The 15,899-nt window shown below is 38.3% G+C and overlaps 1 protein-coding gene across 1 annotated transcript; it reads left to right on the top strand.

Moving 5' to 3' along the window:
- Nucleotides 1-502: 502 nt before the first annotated feature.
- Nucleotides 503-1,147, top strand: LOC111911665 (uncharacterized). The gene has a single exon (XM_023907418.1). It carries the CDS (start codon nt 503-505, stop codon nt 1,145-1,147), a length of 645 nt encoding a protein of 214 aa, XP_023763186.1.
- Nucleotides 1,148-15,899: the final 14,752 nt, after the last annotated feature.

Raw genomic sequence — 15,899 nt, 5'->3', positions numbered from 1 at the left:
AATCTTAGATTTTGTAGACCAAAAACACGGAACCCGTGCATGGGCACGACCTGCGGACACGAATGCAGCTACGAAAACTCGGGCTCGCGCTAACCTCGTTTTTGTTGTTTCCATTACACGATTCAAGTATAAAAGGTGACCTTTACCGTCACATTCAACACACGAATGAAAATACTCTTCTTTCTCCTGCTTCCGGCAACTCTTCCAGGCAAGTGAAATATCCGGCAATACACACTGTTAAGGTTGTTGTACCCTGGGAACAGACAACGAATCTGTTTAAGGGGGAATTGAGTCCAACTCGAGCCTCAACAACCACAAGTTTTGCTGCTAATCTTTTCTTTACAGGAAACTTTTAAGAGGAAAGGAAGTCCTTACACTAACAATCTTAAACATATTTTTTCTTTGTTCTAAACGTTTCGTTTTTTCTGTTCTTTTATTCTAAATCGATTTTGTATCTACTTTTTCATATAATCTATTTAACTGTGGTTACAACTCTTTTAAAATGACTGGAACTCCTGCTACTGGTGCTACTCCTGTTGTGAAACCGAATGCACCGGTTCCAAACATCATGGCTAATCATGCTGAGACACCTGCAAAATTTTCTGGTCTGAACTTCAAGAGGTGGCAGCAGAAGATGTTATTCTACTTGACCACTTTGAACCTGGCTTGGTTCCTAACAGATATTGCTCCTATGATTGTTGAGGGACAGGCTGATGCTCAATCTATGAATGCAGTGGATGCATGGAAGCATTCAGAATTTATGTGTCGCAACTATATGTTGAATGGCCTAACTGATGCACTTTACAATGTCTATTGTAAAGTTGCAACTCCTAAGGAAGTATGGGAGTCCTTGGAAAGGAAGCATAAGACAGAAGATGCTGGAACCAAGAAGCATGTTGTTGCTAAATTATTGGAATTCAAAATGGTTGACTCAAAATCTATTATGAGTCAAGTGCAAGACCTTCAGGTCATCACACATGATAACAATGCAGAAGGGATGGATCTTAATGATTCATTCCAAGTTGCATCAATGGTTGAAAATCTTCCTCCTGGTTGGATAGACTTCAAAAATTACCTTAAGCATAAGCGAAAGGAGATGTCTGTGGAGGAACTGGTGGTGCGTCTTCGCATTGAAGAAGACAATTGAATGGACTTGAAGAAAGGCAGTGAAGTTGAATCTTCTAAGGTTCATATGGTAGAAGCGGGTCAAACTTCCAAGATCAAAAGCAAGGGACCTCACAAAGGGAAAGCTAAGGGCAAAAACCTAGGCCCCAAGGCAGGAACTTTCAAGAAGAAGTTCAAGTGTTACAACTATGGCCAACTGGGTCACATGGCTTCGGAGTGCCCGCAACCTAAGAGGGAAAACCGTCAAGAAAACTTGGTGAATGATAACATGGAGTTGGTGGCCATGATAACTGATCTCATGCCTATGGTTTATAAAGTGAATCTCATGAATACAAATTTAAAGGAGTGGTGGATTGACACAGGGGCTACTCGTCATGTGTGTCATGACAAGAGTGTTTTCAACACCTACAAAGAATTTGAAGATGGTGAAAAGATCTACATGGGAAATGCAGCTACTGCGGATATCAAGGCATTGGTGATGTCATTTTAAAAATGACTTCGGGGAAAAAAGTGAAGCTTAGGGATGTTTTATATGTTCCTGAACTTCCTAAGAATCTAGTGTCGGGTGGTTTGTTGAACCAATTTGGTTTTAAGCTAGTGTTTGAGTCGGACAAGTTTGTTTTATCGAAAAATGGTATGTTTGTGGGAAAAGGATATGCCTTGAATGGCATGTTCAAATTAAATGTAATGGTGACAAACAAAATGAATAATACAAGTTCTAGTTCTGCTTATTTGCTTGAGTGTTCAAATGTTTGGCATGGTCGCTTAGGACATGTAAATTACAATTCTATTAAGAGATTAATTAAACTAGAATACATACCAAAACTTAATACTGACTCAAATCACAAATGCCCCACATATGTTGAAGCCAAACAAACTTGATTATCTTTCCAAACAATCAAAAGAAACACTGAACCTCTTGACTTAATTCACACTGATGTGTGTGATTTAAAGTCAATTCCTACTCAAGGTGGGAACAAATACTTCATTACATTCATCGATGATAGCACGAAATATTGCTACATATATTTACTTAAGAGTAAAGATGAAGCAATAGACAAGTTTGTCTTGTACAAAAATGAAGTTGAGAATCAACTCAACAAGAGAATTAAAGTAGTTAGAAGTGATAGGGGTGGAGAATATGTTTCTCCCTATGCTGAATTTTGTGCAAAAAATGGAATTCGTCATGAATTCACATCACCCTATTCACCTCAACCTAATGGAATTGTTGAAAGAAAGAACCGTACCTTGAAAGAAATGGTCAATGCCATGATAATTAGTTCGAGTGTAAACCAGTCAGTGTGGGGGGAATCTATTTTGTTGGCTAACTATCTTCTAAATAAGATACCTCGCAAAGAAAAGAATGAAACACCGTATGAACTTTGGATGGGAAGAAAGCCATCATATAAATACTTACGACTGTGGAGGTGCCTAGATAATGTTGTTGTACCACCGCTTAAGGTACAAAATTTAGGTCCTAAAATAGTGCATTGTGTATTCGTTGGGTATGCACAAAGTAGTACTGCTTATTGGTTCCTTGTGCATGATTCAAAGAATCCTGAAATACACCAGAATACCATAATGGAATCAAGGAATACATCATTCTTTGAAGATGTATTTCCTTGTTTGAACAAGGAAGTTGAAAGCCCATCTTTACCAAACAACGAAGTTGTTCAAGAGGAAGAACAAGCTCAATCCAAGGAAGAAGAGATAGAACTCAGAAGAAGTAAGAGGGCTAGAGTTGAAAAATCATTTGGTGATGATTTTTACACCTATGTGGTGGAAAGTGAACCTAAAACCTACCAAGAGGTGGTTACTTCTTCTGAAGGACCTCAATGGAAAGAAGCCATCAAAAATGAGGTAGAATCTATCTTACAAAATCGTACGTGGGAACTAGTGGATCTACCTCCAGGTAGCAAGCCACTGGGTAACCACTGGATTTTTAAATAAAGATGAAACCTGATGGCAGTATTGATAAATACAAGGCAAGACTGGTAACCAAAGGTTATAGAAAAAGGAAGGTCTAGATTACTTTGATACGTATTCGCCAGTAAAGCAAATAACATCCATTAGATTAGTTCTTGCCATTACAACTATTAGAAACATGCAAGTTCATCAAATGGATGTGAACACTGCTTTCCTAAATGGGGAGTTAGAAGAAGAAATTTATATGGAGCAACCTGAGGGTTTCATTGCCTCGGGACAGGAGAATAAGGTTTGTAAACTTGTTAAGTCTCTATATGGATTAAAACAAGCTCCAAAACAATGGCATCAAAAGTTTGATCAAATCATGATGGAAAGTGGATTTAGAATCAATGAGTGTGATAAGTGTATCTATGTGAAAAGCACCACTCATGGGTATGTCATCTTATGTTTATATGTTGATGATATGCTTATCATTAGTAGTGATGACAAGATAATATGATCTACGAAGGATATGCTGAAATCTAGGTTCGACATGAAAGACATGGGTTTAGCAGATGTGATTCTTGGAATCAAGATCACAAGAACCCAAAGTGGTCTGATTTTAAGTCAAACACACTATATGGATAAGATTCTTTAAAAAACTGCTAAGGGAGATACTAGCATAGCTAGAACTCCAACTGACACTAGTCAACATCTACGTAAAAATAGAGGTGACAGTGTTAATCAAGGGGAATATTCAAGAATTATTGGCAATCTGATGTATCTAATGAGTTGTACCAGACCTGACTTAGCATATGCTATGAGCAGACTAAGTAGACACACTAGTAAACCCAGTTCTAAACACTGGAAGAGTATTACTAGGTTACTAAGGTATGTGAGATACAGGCGAGAATATGAACTGTATTATGGCAGACATCCAACAGTTATCGAAGGATACACAGATGCAAATTGGATATCTAACATAAAAGATTCCAGATCTACAAGTGGATATGTGTTTACACTTGGAGGTGATGATGTAGCATGGAAATCATTCAAGCAAACAATTATAACTAGATCCACGATGGAATATGAATTTATTGCCTTAGATATTTGTGTTGAAGAGGCGGAGTAGCTACGTCAATTTTTAGAGGATATTCCTGAATGGCCTAAGTCGGTAACGGCCATATGTACACATTGTGATAACCAATCGGCAATTGGTAGAGCTCAAAGTACAATATACAATGGGAAATCAAGGCACATTAGGCCTAGACATAAAATGATTCGACAACTAATCTCTAAGGGGGTTATCACGGTTGACTAGGTAAAGTCAAAGGATAACATTGTGGATCCACTTACAAAAGGCTTGAGTAGAGATGTAGTTTATAAGTCATCAAGAGGAATACGAATAAAGCCCATGAATGAATAAATTCATGCAAAGGAAACCTTACCCAGAAGACTGGAGATCCCAAGATCTGGGTTCAAAAGGATAACCTAATTGTATGAGTGAGGCAGGTCACTGTGGGGGAGAGTTAACACTACATCCTAGTCCATTCCTATACGTAGTCACAAAATTAGGCTAAACATATGGTTGTTAATGATTCTTGGAATCACCTATGTGAAAGAGAAGTGGGGTCGCTTCAAAGGGAATTATAGGGGCACAATTCCTAAAGCTCTTGCAGAACCAGGTTAGTGTTCATGACCAAAATGAACACGTCTATGAGGATATGGCCTTGTTAGGGAGAGTCATGTGAGATTTACATTGTCGTCAACATAAATGGCAGCTTAGTTCAAAGACATCGAGATCTACTAACTGCTAGGACATTAAGTGTAACATTTTAAGGGAGGGTTCTAAGGGTAATACCTACCTATCCTATGCAAGATTCAACTATTGAAAATTTCGTTTGGAAATTGGATGTGCAGAGATCGATCTCCATTCATGTGGGGGATTGTTGGAAAATTTAGTATAAATATTTATATTTTTACTAACGTTGGACATATATAATTATATACATATGTTGTATATATAACTAACTCTAAGTGGGTTTATGTTCTCCTCCACGAGGACTTCGAAACAATGTATTATATGTCCAAAATGGAGTATATGTGAATGAGATATCGATACTCAAAGAAGAGTATTTAAGAGTAAATTTAGCAAAAAGGGATGAATGTGGGAATGAGTCCCATATTGGTAGAAAGACCAAACTCAACAAGGTTTATAAGCTTGAATGCATGTAAGGCTTACAAGCTTGTGTCTATGGTTTTACTACAATTCCTACCCGCGCGCAGGGGGTGCAAATCTTAGATTTCGTAGACCAAAAACACTGAACTCGTGCATGGGCGTGACCTGCAGACACGAATGCAACTCCAAAAACTCGGGCTCGTGCTACCCTCGTTTTTGCTAAACTTGACAGTTTCGGTCCCTATTTTTGTCACACCCCAAAACCAGGAACGGCGGAAACGTTCAGGGGTGGAGGACGTCATGTACAGTATCACAACAGTGTAATATAATAAACAAGCAACAACATCATCCATTGCATTAAAAGGTAAAGTTTTAATACATGTGTGTTCTTTCATAATGTACAACAATAAAAATGAATAATCAAAATAAGGCGAGTCTTGACTGTGCTCCGTCTTCTCAAGGTCTGGATATCGTACCTGTCTAACTGATGACCTGAGAATACAAGTTATTTTGAAAACAAGTATCAGCTATAAAGCTGGTGAATTCATATGTATTTATGTGTTATTGTCCTGTCTTGGAATGTTGTTAAGAATGTCGTATAAATCCTTAAATAGAACAGTTGATATAAGTATGAAATGTGGTCTTCTACCAAGGCCCGAATGTTTTTTTATGACCAGTAAAATGATAGGTTTTCCTTTCTATTGACTAGTACTAAGAGTACTTAGTCTAACTCATCGTTTATGTGAATATATCACAAAATAAGTAACATAGGAAAATGATATGAAAGTCTTCTACCAAGACCTAAACGTTTTGTAAGTAAAATGATAGTTTTTCCTTTCTATCGACTAGTACTTAGAGTACTTAGTCTAACTCATCGTTTATGTCAATATATCACAAAATAAAGTAACATAGGAAAATGATATGATAGTCTTCTACCAAGACCTAAACATTTTGTAAGTAAAATGATAGTTTTTCCTTTCTATCGACTAGTACTAAGAGTACTTAGTCTAACTCATCGTTTATGTGAATATCTCACAAAATAAAGTAAAATAGGAAAATGATATGATAGTCTTCTACCAAGACCTAAACGTTTTGTAAGTAAAATGATAGTTTTTCCTTTCTATCGACTAGTACTAAGAGTACTTAGTCTAACTCATTGTTTATGTGAATGTCTCACAAAATAAAGTAAAATAGGAAAATGATATGATAGTCTTCTACCAAGACCCTAATGTTTTGTTATGACTAAGTAGTCTTCTACCAAGACCCGAATGTTTTGTTATGACTAAGTAGTCTTCTACCAAGACCCGAATGTTCTATTGTGGCTACATAGTCTTCTACCAAGACCTGAATGTTCTGTTATGGCTACGTAGTCTTCTACCAAGACCCGAATGTTTTTGTTATGACTAAGTAGTCTTTTACCAAGACCCGAATGTTCTATTATGACTATGATAGTTTTTCGTTTCTATTGACTAGTACTAAAAGTACTTAGTCTAACTCATCGTTTATGTGAATATCTCACAAAATAAAGTAAAATAGGAAAAATATAATCATGCAAGTTTTATCCCTGGGTGACCAGGATTAACACGACATCGCCGAAGCGAAAGATAGACCCTATGGACATCCGAAGAGTGTCCCCTCATCCTCTGTAGCGGCAGCAGGGTGGAGGGAGGGTTAGTCCCAATATCGATTTCTTAAGGCAGATCGCTAACCTAATGATCCACCGAAGATTCACATCTCATCCACTGTTGCAACAGTGGACAGAGGGATGGTTAGTCCCGTCACTGACTACTAAATAACTGACTACCTTAGACATCCATAGACGTTCATCGACCACTGGTGCTAATCAGTGGGATTCAGAATGGTAAGTCCCGCCGAAACATCCCATTGAACCGGGATAGGAAATACAATTTACACAGTAAGTACTAATAAATCATCCTCTTAGTTCTAAGTACAAGTATCCAAGGTAAGTAAATACAAGATAATGCACCTATGAAGAAGTGTTCCTATACGGTATTCATGTAAGTGTGTTCATGTAACAGGTAAGTATATGTAAACATATTCATGTATCATGTAATCCTAAGTACGTGTACTCATGTATCATGTAAGGTATTGGTATAGACTCATGAATGAACTGACTCTTGTGTGATTCCTTGTAGTAGTAATAATGTTTGATATCTTCTAACTATCCCTATGATAATTAACTGGAAAGTAAGTGGTTGTTCAAGTAGATTTATGCACCCTCGATACACCAGGGTGTGGGAAAACTGAACGAAGGATGAAAACTATAATCTCTATCATATAAATGAACATATGCGCATAAGTATAGTTTGATTCAAGAAGGTAAAAATAATGGTTTTGCAAGATATCTAGGAGTTTTGAAATATAATTAAGAATGACTTGATGTCATTCTAATAAACATTTCAAAACTAATACTTTTGTTATCAAGGTATTTTAAGATAGAAAACCATTTCATGTGACACCTTTTGAAATATGTGAAATTTACTGAGTGAAAACACAGTTATAAAATACATGAGATTGATTTAATAACATACTGTTTTCTACTTGTATTCCCCCCCCCCCCCATTAAAGCATTTAAAATCATTTAAAACATTGATTAAGGGGTATTAACTCACCTGTATATGGTGATTGGGATGAACTGAACGGTATAGGATTGCTAGGTGTCAAGCGAGGACTTGTACACACACTACGATCCTAATGAACATATAATCACACATATATGCACTCAATTAGTCTTAAGTTACTAACTGATAAAGCTAAGACATCCTAGACATAATAAACACTTTTTATAAGTGTTTTAAGCCCTAAGGATTGCATCTAAGCTATTGTGGGACAAGGTACTTGTGTTTAGGGTTCCAAAGGACCCCATATATGAGTTTACTCCCCATATACCATCACACATGGAGTTTAAGGTTGTAAACTCTTGAGTTTACGGCCGTAAACTCCCAACCATGGGGTATTTTGTGTTTTGAAGTCCCAAATGATTCCTAGAATTATTCCACCTTGGTGGTTAAGTCCTTGGAGGGGTTTAAGGTCTAGAAACACTCCTTAGAGGAGTTTACGGCCCCAAGGAAATTTACTTTGGAGTTTACGGCCGTAAACTCCCTTGGAATGGTGTTTTTGTTGCTTTCAAGTCTCTTGCATATGTAGGATAGGTTCTAGACTTTTACCTAAAGCATATGAAGGCATTAGGCACACTTTGGTGCCATTCTTTAATGTTTACCGCCCAAGAACCATGTCTTGGCCGTAAACTCACATTGGAGGGTGGTTTTGATGTCTTTTGGTCCTTGATTTAAGTGGGAACAATTCCTAGTAAATGTCCAATGCTTTAGGTGCCTTAAAAGCACCATTTTAAGCTTGAATTTGGAGTTCACGGCCTAAGATATTCTTGGGCCGTAAACTCCCAAACTTGGGTGATTCTTGGTTGTTTTCTTGTCCCTAACACACATACATATGAGTCTAAGGCAGTTGTATATCACGGGGGACAGTCTAGGCTTCGTTTCGGGAGTTTACCGCCCAAGAACACCTTGGGGAGTAAACTCCTAAATCTAGTGATTTAGCTATGTAATCTATGTTATGAAAACATTTAAAGCTATATAACACTACTAGAGAGGGGTACTCACGATTTGGGATAAAAACCCGAAGATCCGTGAGAGAGAAAATGGCTTTTCTCTAGTTGGAAATGCGAATAATGAATGAATTTGGTTCAGAATTCTATTTATAGTCCTGAGATATTTTGGCGGAAAATATTTTTATTCCTGAAATGATTTCTCATATAAGAGAGTGTTGGAATAACAGTGTTGCACAAAACCTAGTGCAACCACTCTCCTGATATCTCCTTAAGTGTAAATCCTGCAAAACTGCCAAACTTATACTCGAAGTCTGGAATTTCCCTAAAACTGTTCTAAGCTCTATTGTCTTGATATGGTTTGTTTAGAATGGAAATTTCGGGTTGTCACATCATCCCATCGTTAAAGGGAATTTCGTCCCAAAATTAGAATTTAGATAAGGAAGTAGGTATAAATGATCGAGTCGTTAGGTGAAAACTTCCTAATCGATTTGCTCTCGCGCTCCCAAGTGAAATCGGTTTCTCAGTTGGTTTTCCAACGAACCTTCACTAATCGGCGACGATGTTGCTTCGTCCGTTGGACCACTCGGTCGAGGGTCACTACGGTTCTAATACGAAGGCAAGGATCTCGTAAATCTCGATCTCGTCAAGAGGGATTACGAAAATCCTAATGGAAGGATATTGTTTCAGGTTCGAGACGCGAAGGGGAAAATGTACGTTACTGAGTTCGCAGAGTAGGTCTAGTTTGTGAAATGCAGGACCAATTCTGGTAAGAATTTCGGAGGTCCTAACTATATTGGATTTTAGCTTTCCACGCTTTACGAAGCGTATTAAGCCGTTCCCAGAGTAAGGTTTCCTAAAGAATTTGGTCTCTCACTTGGAATTCCAAAGGTTCTTTCTCTCGCTTACTTCCCAGTCAAGGGCCATCCCTTGTTGGGTCAAAGTCGAAAGGGTTTCTGAAATTTGTGGGGAGTTCCGAATGGACTATGATAGTAGGTCTGCAAGACCTAGAATTTGGCGAATTTTCCGTCGGTGACTACAGTGCCGACAAATTCCCAACGGTTTCGGATAATTTGGCAGAGTACTCAAGAATTTCCACAACACTAATAGTGTGTCTCGGGAAATTTGACTCTAAATTCCAAAACTCTTGATTAGAGAACTTTGCGAAAAGTATCTCCGAGGGTAATGTTTCTATGAGTTCTTTCTTACTACGATGGTAGATAAGTAAGCCATTACATAGAGAAATGATGAACTGATCCCAGTAAGAAAGGCGTACTCCGCTCATTTAGCTCATGAGTACTATGGACGTATTGGTTCTATCTGAGGGGTATCACTACGGACTCGAAGTGTCCGTATCGAGTTGGGAGGGTAGACTTTAGGACATCCTTCCCTAACACTCGAACTGGTGATATTCGGATCTCGGGTCCATTTCTAAAAGTAAAACTTTCCATGTGGTTGCTCAATTAGTTCGTCTAGGCGAGGCAGAGACAACGATTTCTAAAGGAATTCTTAATGAAGTCTCCAGTCGTCGAGGTACATAAAATGCACTCCATCGACTTCTGGTAAGAATAAGACCGGAGCTCTCAAGGGTGAGAAGTTTGGTCTTCTAATTCTATTGTTGAGTAGTTTGCTATGTTATCCTGGCTGTTCTTGTATCTTCCGTAGGTGTTTAGACTGAAGGTAATCTGGTTATAAGAGTCAAACTGGGTTCTAAGTTTGTTCCTATGCCAATGCAATTACTCGTACTCCTCGACAGTCTCCGTCCTGAAGTTCATATTAGAATTCATACGTGATTTAATAATCACAATTTTGTGTATACGAGTCATATATAATTAAGACTGAAAAGGTAGTCGAATAACTGATTCTTCCTTAATCTCACATCCCATCGAGGGAAAAGAAGTTAAAGTAGAATCATCAATTCTAAACCTGTAGAACATTGATTATATATCACTCCCATGTATACATTTTTCAGTGATAGATCAACCATATGAATCCTGGAATTGAACTTGACATACTGCACGAGCAATACTGTGGGGATTCCTTCGGAAAGGAAAAGAACTATAAGTACTCCTGGTATGAGTACTTCAGTGTTCTGATATGACGGCTTCGCTATAAGATGATTTCTGAGAAAGAGATGTACTTATGAAGCTGGTATTGTGAGGATCGAATTTACTCGAGTCATATGATAAGGTCGAAAACATATGGAACTAAAGACATTAGATTTGAACATAAGGCGTTACAGACCAAAACACAACAGTGCAACCATTAACAGAGTTACTGAACTTAGGATTTACTATAAGACTATTGTTGCGAACAAGGTATACTACAAAAGGCAAGTATACGCAGCACGAGCATCCCTAAACGGACGGGATCTCGCAAAAGATAAGACTCTGATTGCACTAGTTTTGGGATGGTTCATAAGTCTGTTACAACGAAACGCCTAAATTACATTAACGTGGGTCCGGAGTAGACTCTCCTGCGGCGGTGGTAGGTAGCATACTACCGTGTGTGCCAGCATTTGCTGCCTCTGGGCAGTTCCTTTTGTAATGATCTACCTTGCCACAACCATAGCAAGTTTGGTTCACACTGGTGTTTGGCACTTGGGCGGGCTGAGCTGTTGGAGTCTTGCAGTAACGGGTTGTATGCCCCTTCCTGCTGCAGTGTGAGCACTGCATCTCCCTACAAAGTCCACAGTGGTGAAAATTGCATTTAATGCATTTTGGGAGATTTCCAGCATAAAGCTTGGCTGGTTTGGGGACCATTGGGATACCCGAAGAGATGGTAGTTGGAGGTGCTGATGTCGTGGCTGTGAAGGTTGTTATTTGTGGTTGTTTCCTGTTCGCCCTTCGAAGCGACTTGTCCTTAGGTTTGTTCCAAGACTTCCGTTTGTTACTTGGATTGGAATGATTGTTAACAATCCCGCTAAAACTTGCGTTGTTAGCGTTCAGATGGTTCAGAAAGGCTGACACGGTAGCCGAGACTGCAGCTTGAAAGGTAGCTGCATCAATCTGAAGAGTTGGTGGTTGGTTGATAGGCTGATCGTTTTTCTTGGGATTTATGATTTTGTTACACCGAAAGAAAAATGAATTTGTGAGCGAAAATGGTTTAATGTAAACGTAGTTCGATCGCTCATGTAAAGAATAGAAGTATGTTCTCTAAGGTTCGACCTACATCCCTATGATGCAGTCCTAGTATGGAATGGAAGTATGTTCACGAAGGTTTGACCTACATCCCTATGATGCAGTCCTAGCAAAGATCGGGAGTAAGTTCATGCAATGGTCTCAAGATGTTTATTGTTCTAGCCGAGGTATCGTTGGTTGGCGAATAACGTGATCCGACCATTGAAAGAGACTAGGAGATGTCGCCTGAGTTAAATTGCTATAGTCCAATGACTTGGCTAGAGCATTTTTCAAATAGACTCTAATGAAAGTATGATAAGAGTATTCGAATAAAGAACGACACAGAAGTTAGCCGACTGTCAATATCTTTGATATTCATGACGTACAAGTTCGGGAAAATGACCTTATAAAAAGGTCTTACATCATAACCAGAGAAGATAGTTCCTGACAGTAAAAAGACCTAACTAAAGTACTTATAGTACAAGATAGTTTCATAGAAAATGCCACATCGGGCATAGACAGGAACACGATTCCTTTCTAACAAAGAATATAACGTAACACGTCCACTACTGGCGACGGCCATCCCTCTGGTGAACTCTTAGTTCAGCCAGTTGGCGTTCCACATCAAGTAGGTGTCTTTCGTACACCCTATGGCGTACCCGAAGTTCCATGACTTCGGCTCGTGATTCAGCCAGTGCTTGCAGCAGGGTTTCATAGTCTCTCTCAGACCTATCACGAGCATGTTCAAGGCGACTGGTGCGAAGCATATGCATTCCTCCATTTGTATCAACGTCTGCGATACGTTGTAGAGCTGTCCTGCCCTGAATTTCATTTCGGGCAACTCTTCAGATCAGAATTGGCATGCTTCTGTCTGCTGAGCCCCCATTGCTCAGGTCATAGAAGCTTCGGTCACCATTAAATGGCATGGGCTGATCTTGTCCTTGGCTCCATGTTTCCAAACATTCCACCCACTCAGGCGTCGGGCCATGAAAATTCGGACGAGGGTTAGGAATTGGAAAGGGAGCTGCCTGGGGTAGGTCCTCAACCTCGGGTTCGGAGATGGCATCTTCTGAAAGGTCTTCAGCATGGTGATCATTCAGAGGGATTGGATGATCATTAACTGGTTCTTCTCCAAACTATCCAGCAATAACCGCGTTCAGAAGGAACAGGTTGTCGTGGGGATGGAATCCAGCGATGTTATCTACGCGAGAAATTGGGGTAAGAAAATAATTATTTGACGAACTATCTAGATAATTATTTAGGAAATCTTCATTAGTTCCATCGCTATTTGTAAAGTGCATACCAGTTATATGTAATCAACACAGGATAGGCCTTCGAATAAGTGACCTCAACTCCAAATTCACAAGGAATAAGGGTAAAGCAAAAATTTCACCGATTCTAAGTCTATAACATCCTAGTTACATATAACTTTAGCGTATCCACTTAGCAATTATCAACTTAGGAATGAATATTCCATTTTAGTTCTCAACTATAAAGTACTTATAGTAACACAAAACACCCATATGGTATTTCAGACTTAGGTTCTGTTATAATGTTCTCATTGTGGTGATATTGGTAAGTTTTTAGACTTGTTGCCATATCACAACCATTCTTGGGCATGTGCTAATCACTCTTTGGAACAACATAGTTGATCAGGCTATGCCACTCCCAAGACTGACCATACATCCCCGAGCTTACCTGTGATATTCAACAATCATAATACTTTTGTTCTTGTCATTGTGACACTGATTTTAGTATGAATGCAGGCACGTATACTTGGCTAAATATTTTATTATTTATAAGTATAAACTCTTAGACAGAGTGTTTTAATCCCGATGTGTCTATAGTTACTATATCTTTTATGGGTTAATATACTTAATTCACTATAAACAATGCTCTGATACCAATCTGTCACACCCCAAAACCACGAACGGCGGAAACGTTCAGGAGTGGAGGACGTCATGTACAGTATCACAACAGTGTAATATAATAAACAAGCAACAACATCATCCATTGCATTAAAAGGTAAAGTTTTAATACATGTGTGTTCTTTCATAATGTACAACAATAAAAATGAATAATCAAAATAAGGCGAGTCTTGACTGTGATCCGTCTTCTCAAGGTCTGGATATCGTACCTGTCTAACTGATGACCTGAGAATACAAGTTATTTTGAAAACAAGTATCAGCTATAAAGCTGGTGAATTCATATGTATTTATGTGTTATTGTCCTGTCTTGGAATGTTGTTAAGAATGTCGTATAAATCCTTAAATAGAACAGTTGATATAAGTATGAAATGTGGTCTTTTACCAAGACCCGAATGTTTTGTTATGACCAGTAAAATGATAGGTTTTCCTTTCTATTGACTAGTACTAAGAGTACTTAGTCTAACTCATCGTTTATGTGAATATATCACAAAATAAGTAACATAGGAAAATGATATGAAAGTCTTCTACCAAGACCTAAACGTTTTGTAAGTAAAATGATAGTTTTTCCTTTCTATCGACTAGTACTTAGAGTACTTAGTCTAACTCATCGTTTATGTCAATATATCACAAAATAAAGTAACATAGGAAAATGATATGATAGTCTTCTACCAAGACCTAAACGTTTTGTAAGTAAAATGATAGTTTTTCCTTTCTATCGACTAGTACTAAGAGTACTTAGTCTAACTCATCATTTATGTGAATATCTCACAAAATAAAGTAAAATAGGAAAATGATATGATAGTCTTCTACCAAGACCTAAACGTTTTGTAAGTAAAATGATAGTTTTTCCTTTCTATCGACTAGTACTAAGAGTACTTAGTCTAACTCATCGTTTATGTGAATATCTCAAAAAATAAAGTAAAATAGGAAAATGATATGATAGTCTTCTACCAAGATCCTAATGTTTTGTTATGACTAAGTAGTCTTCTACTAAGACCCGAATGTTTTGTTATGACTAAGTAGTTTTCTACCAAGACCCGAATGTTCTATTGTGGCTACGTAGTCTTCTACCAAGACCCGAATGTTCTGTTATGGCTACGTAGTCTTCTACCAAGACCCGAATGTTTTGTTATGACTAAGTAGTCTTCTACCGAGACCCGAATGTTCTATTGTGACTATGATAGTTTTTCCTTTCTATTGACAAGTACTAAAAGTACTTAGTCTAACTCATCGTTTTTGTGAATATCTCACAAAATAAAGTAAAATAGGAAAAATATAATCATGCAAGTGTTATCCCTGGGTGACCAGGATTAACACGACATCGCCGAAGCGAAAGATAGACCCTATGGACATCCGAAGAGTGTCCCCTCATCCTCTGTAGCGGCAGCAGGGTGGAGGGAGGGTTAGTCCCAATATCGATCTCTTAAGACAGATCGCTAACCTAATGATCCTCCGAAGATTCACATCTCATCCAATGTTGCAACAGTGGACAGAGGGATGGTTAGTCCCGTCACTGACTACTAAATAACTGACTACCTTAGACATCCATAGACGTTCATCGACCACTGGTGCTAATCAGTGGGATTCAGAATGGTAAGTCCCGCCGAAACATCCCATTGAACCGGGATAGGAAAGACAATTTACACAGTAAGTACTAATAAATCATCCTCTTAGTTCTAAGTACAAGTATCCAAGGTAAGTAAATACATGATAATGCATCTATGAAGAAGTGTTCCTATACGGTATTCATGTAAGTGTGTTCATGTAACAGGTAAGTATATGTAAACATATTCATGTATCATGTAATCCTAAGTACGTGTACTCATGTATCATGTAAGGTATTGGTATAGACTCATGAACGAACTGACTCTTGTGTGATTCCTTGTAGTAGTAATAATGTTTGATATCTTCTAACTATCCCTATGATAATTAACTGAAAAGTAAGTGGTTGTTCAAGTAGATTTATGCACCCTCGATACACCAGGGTATGGGAAAACTGAACGAAGGATGAAAACTATAATCTCTATCATATAAATGAACATATGCGCATAAGTATA

Source organism: Lactuca sativa, chromosome 2, assembly GCF_002870075.4.
Source record: "Lactuca sativa cultivar Salinas chromosome 2, Lsat_Salinas_v11, whole genome shotgun sequence".
NCBI lineage: Eukaryota > Viridiplantae > Streptophyta > Magnoliopsida > Asterales > Asteraceae > Lactuca > Lactuca sativa.
Note: the sequence above shows the minus strand (reverse complement) of the source record. Positions and strands in the feature narration are given on the sequence as shown.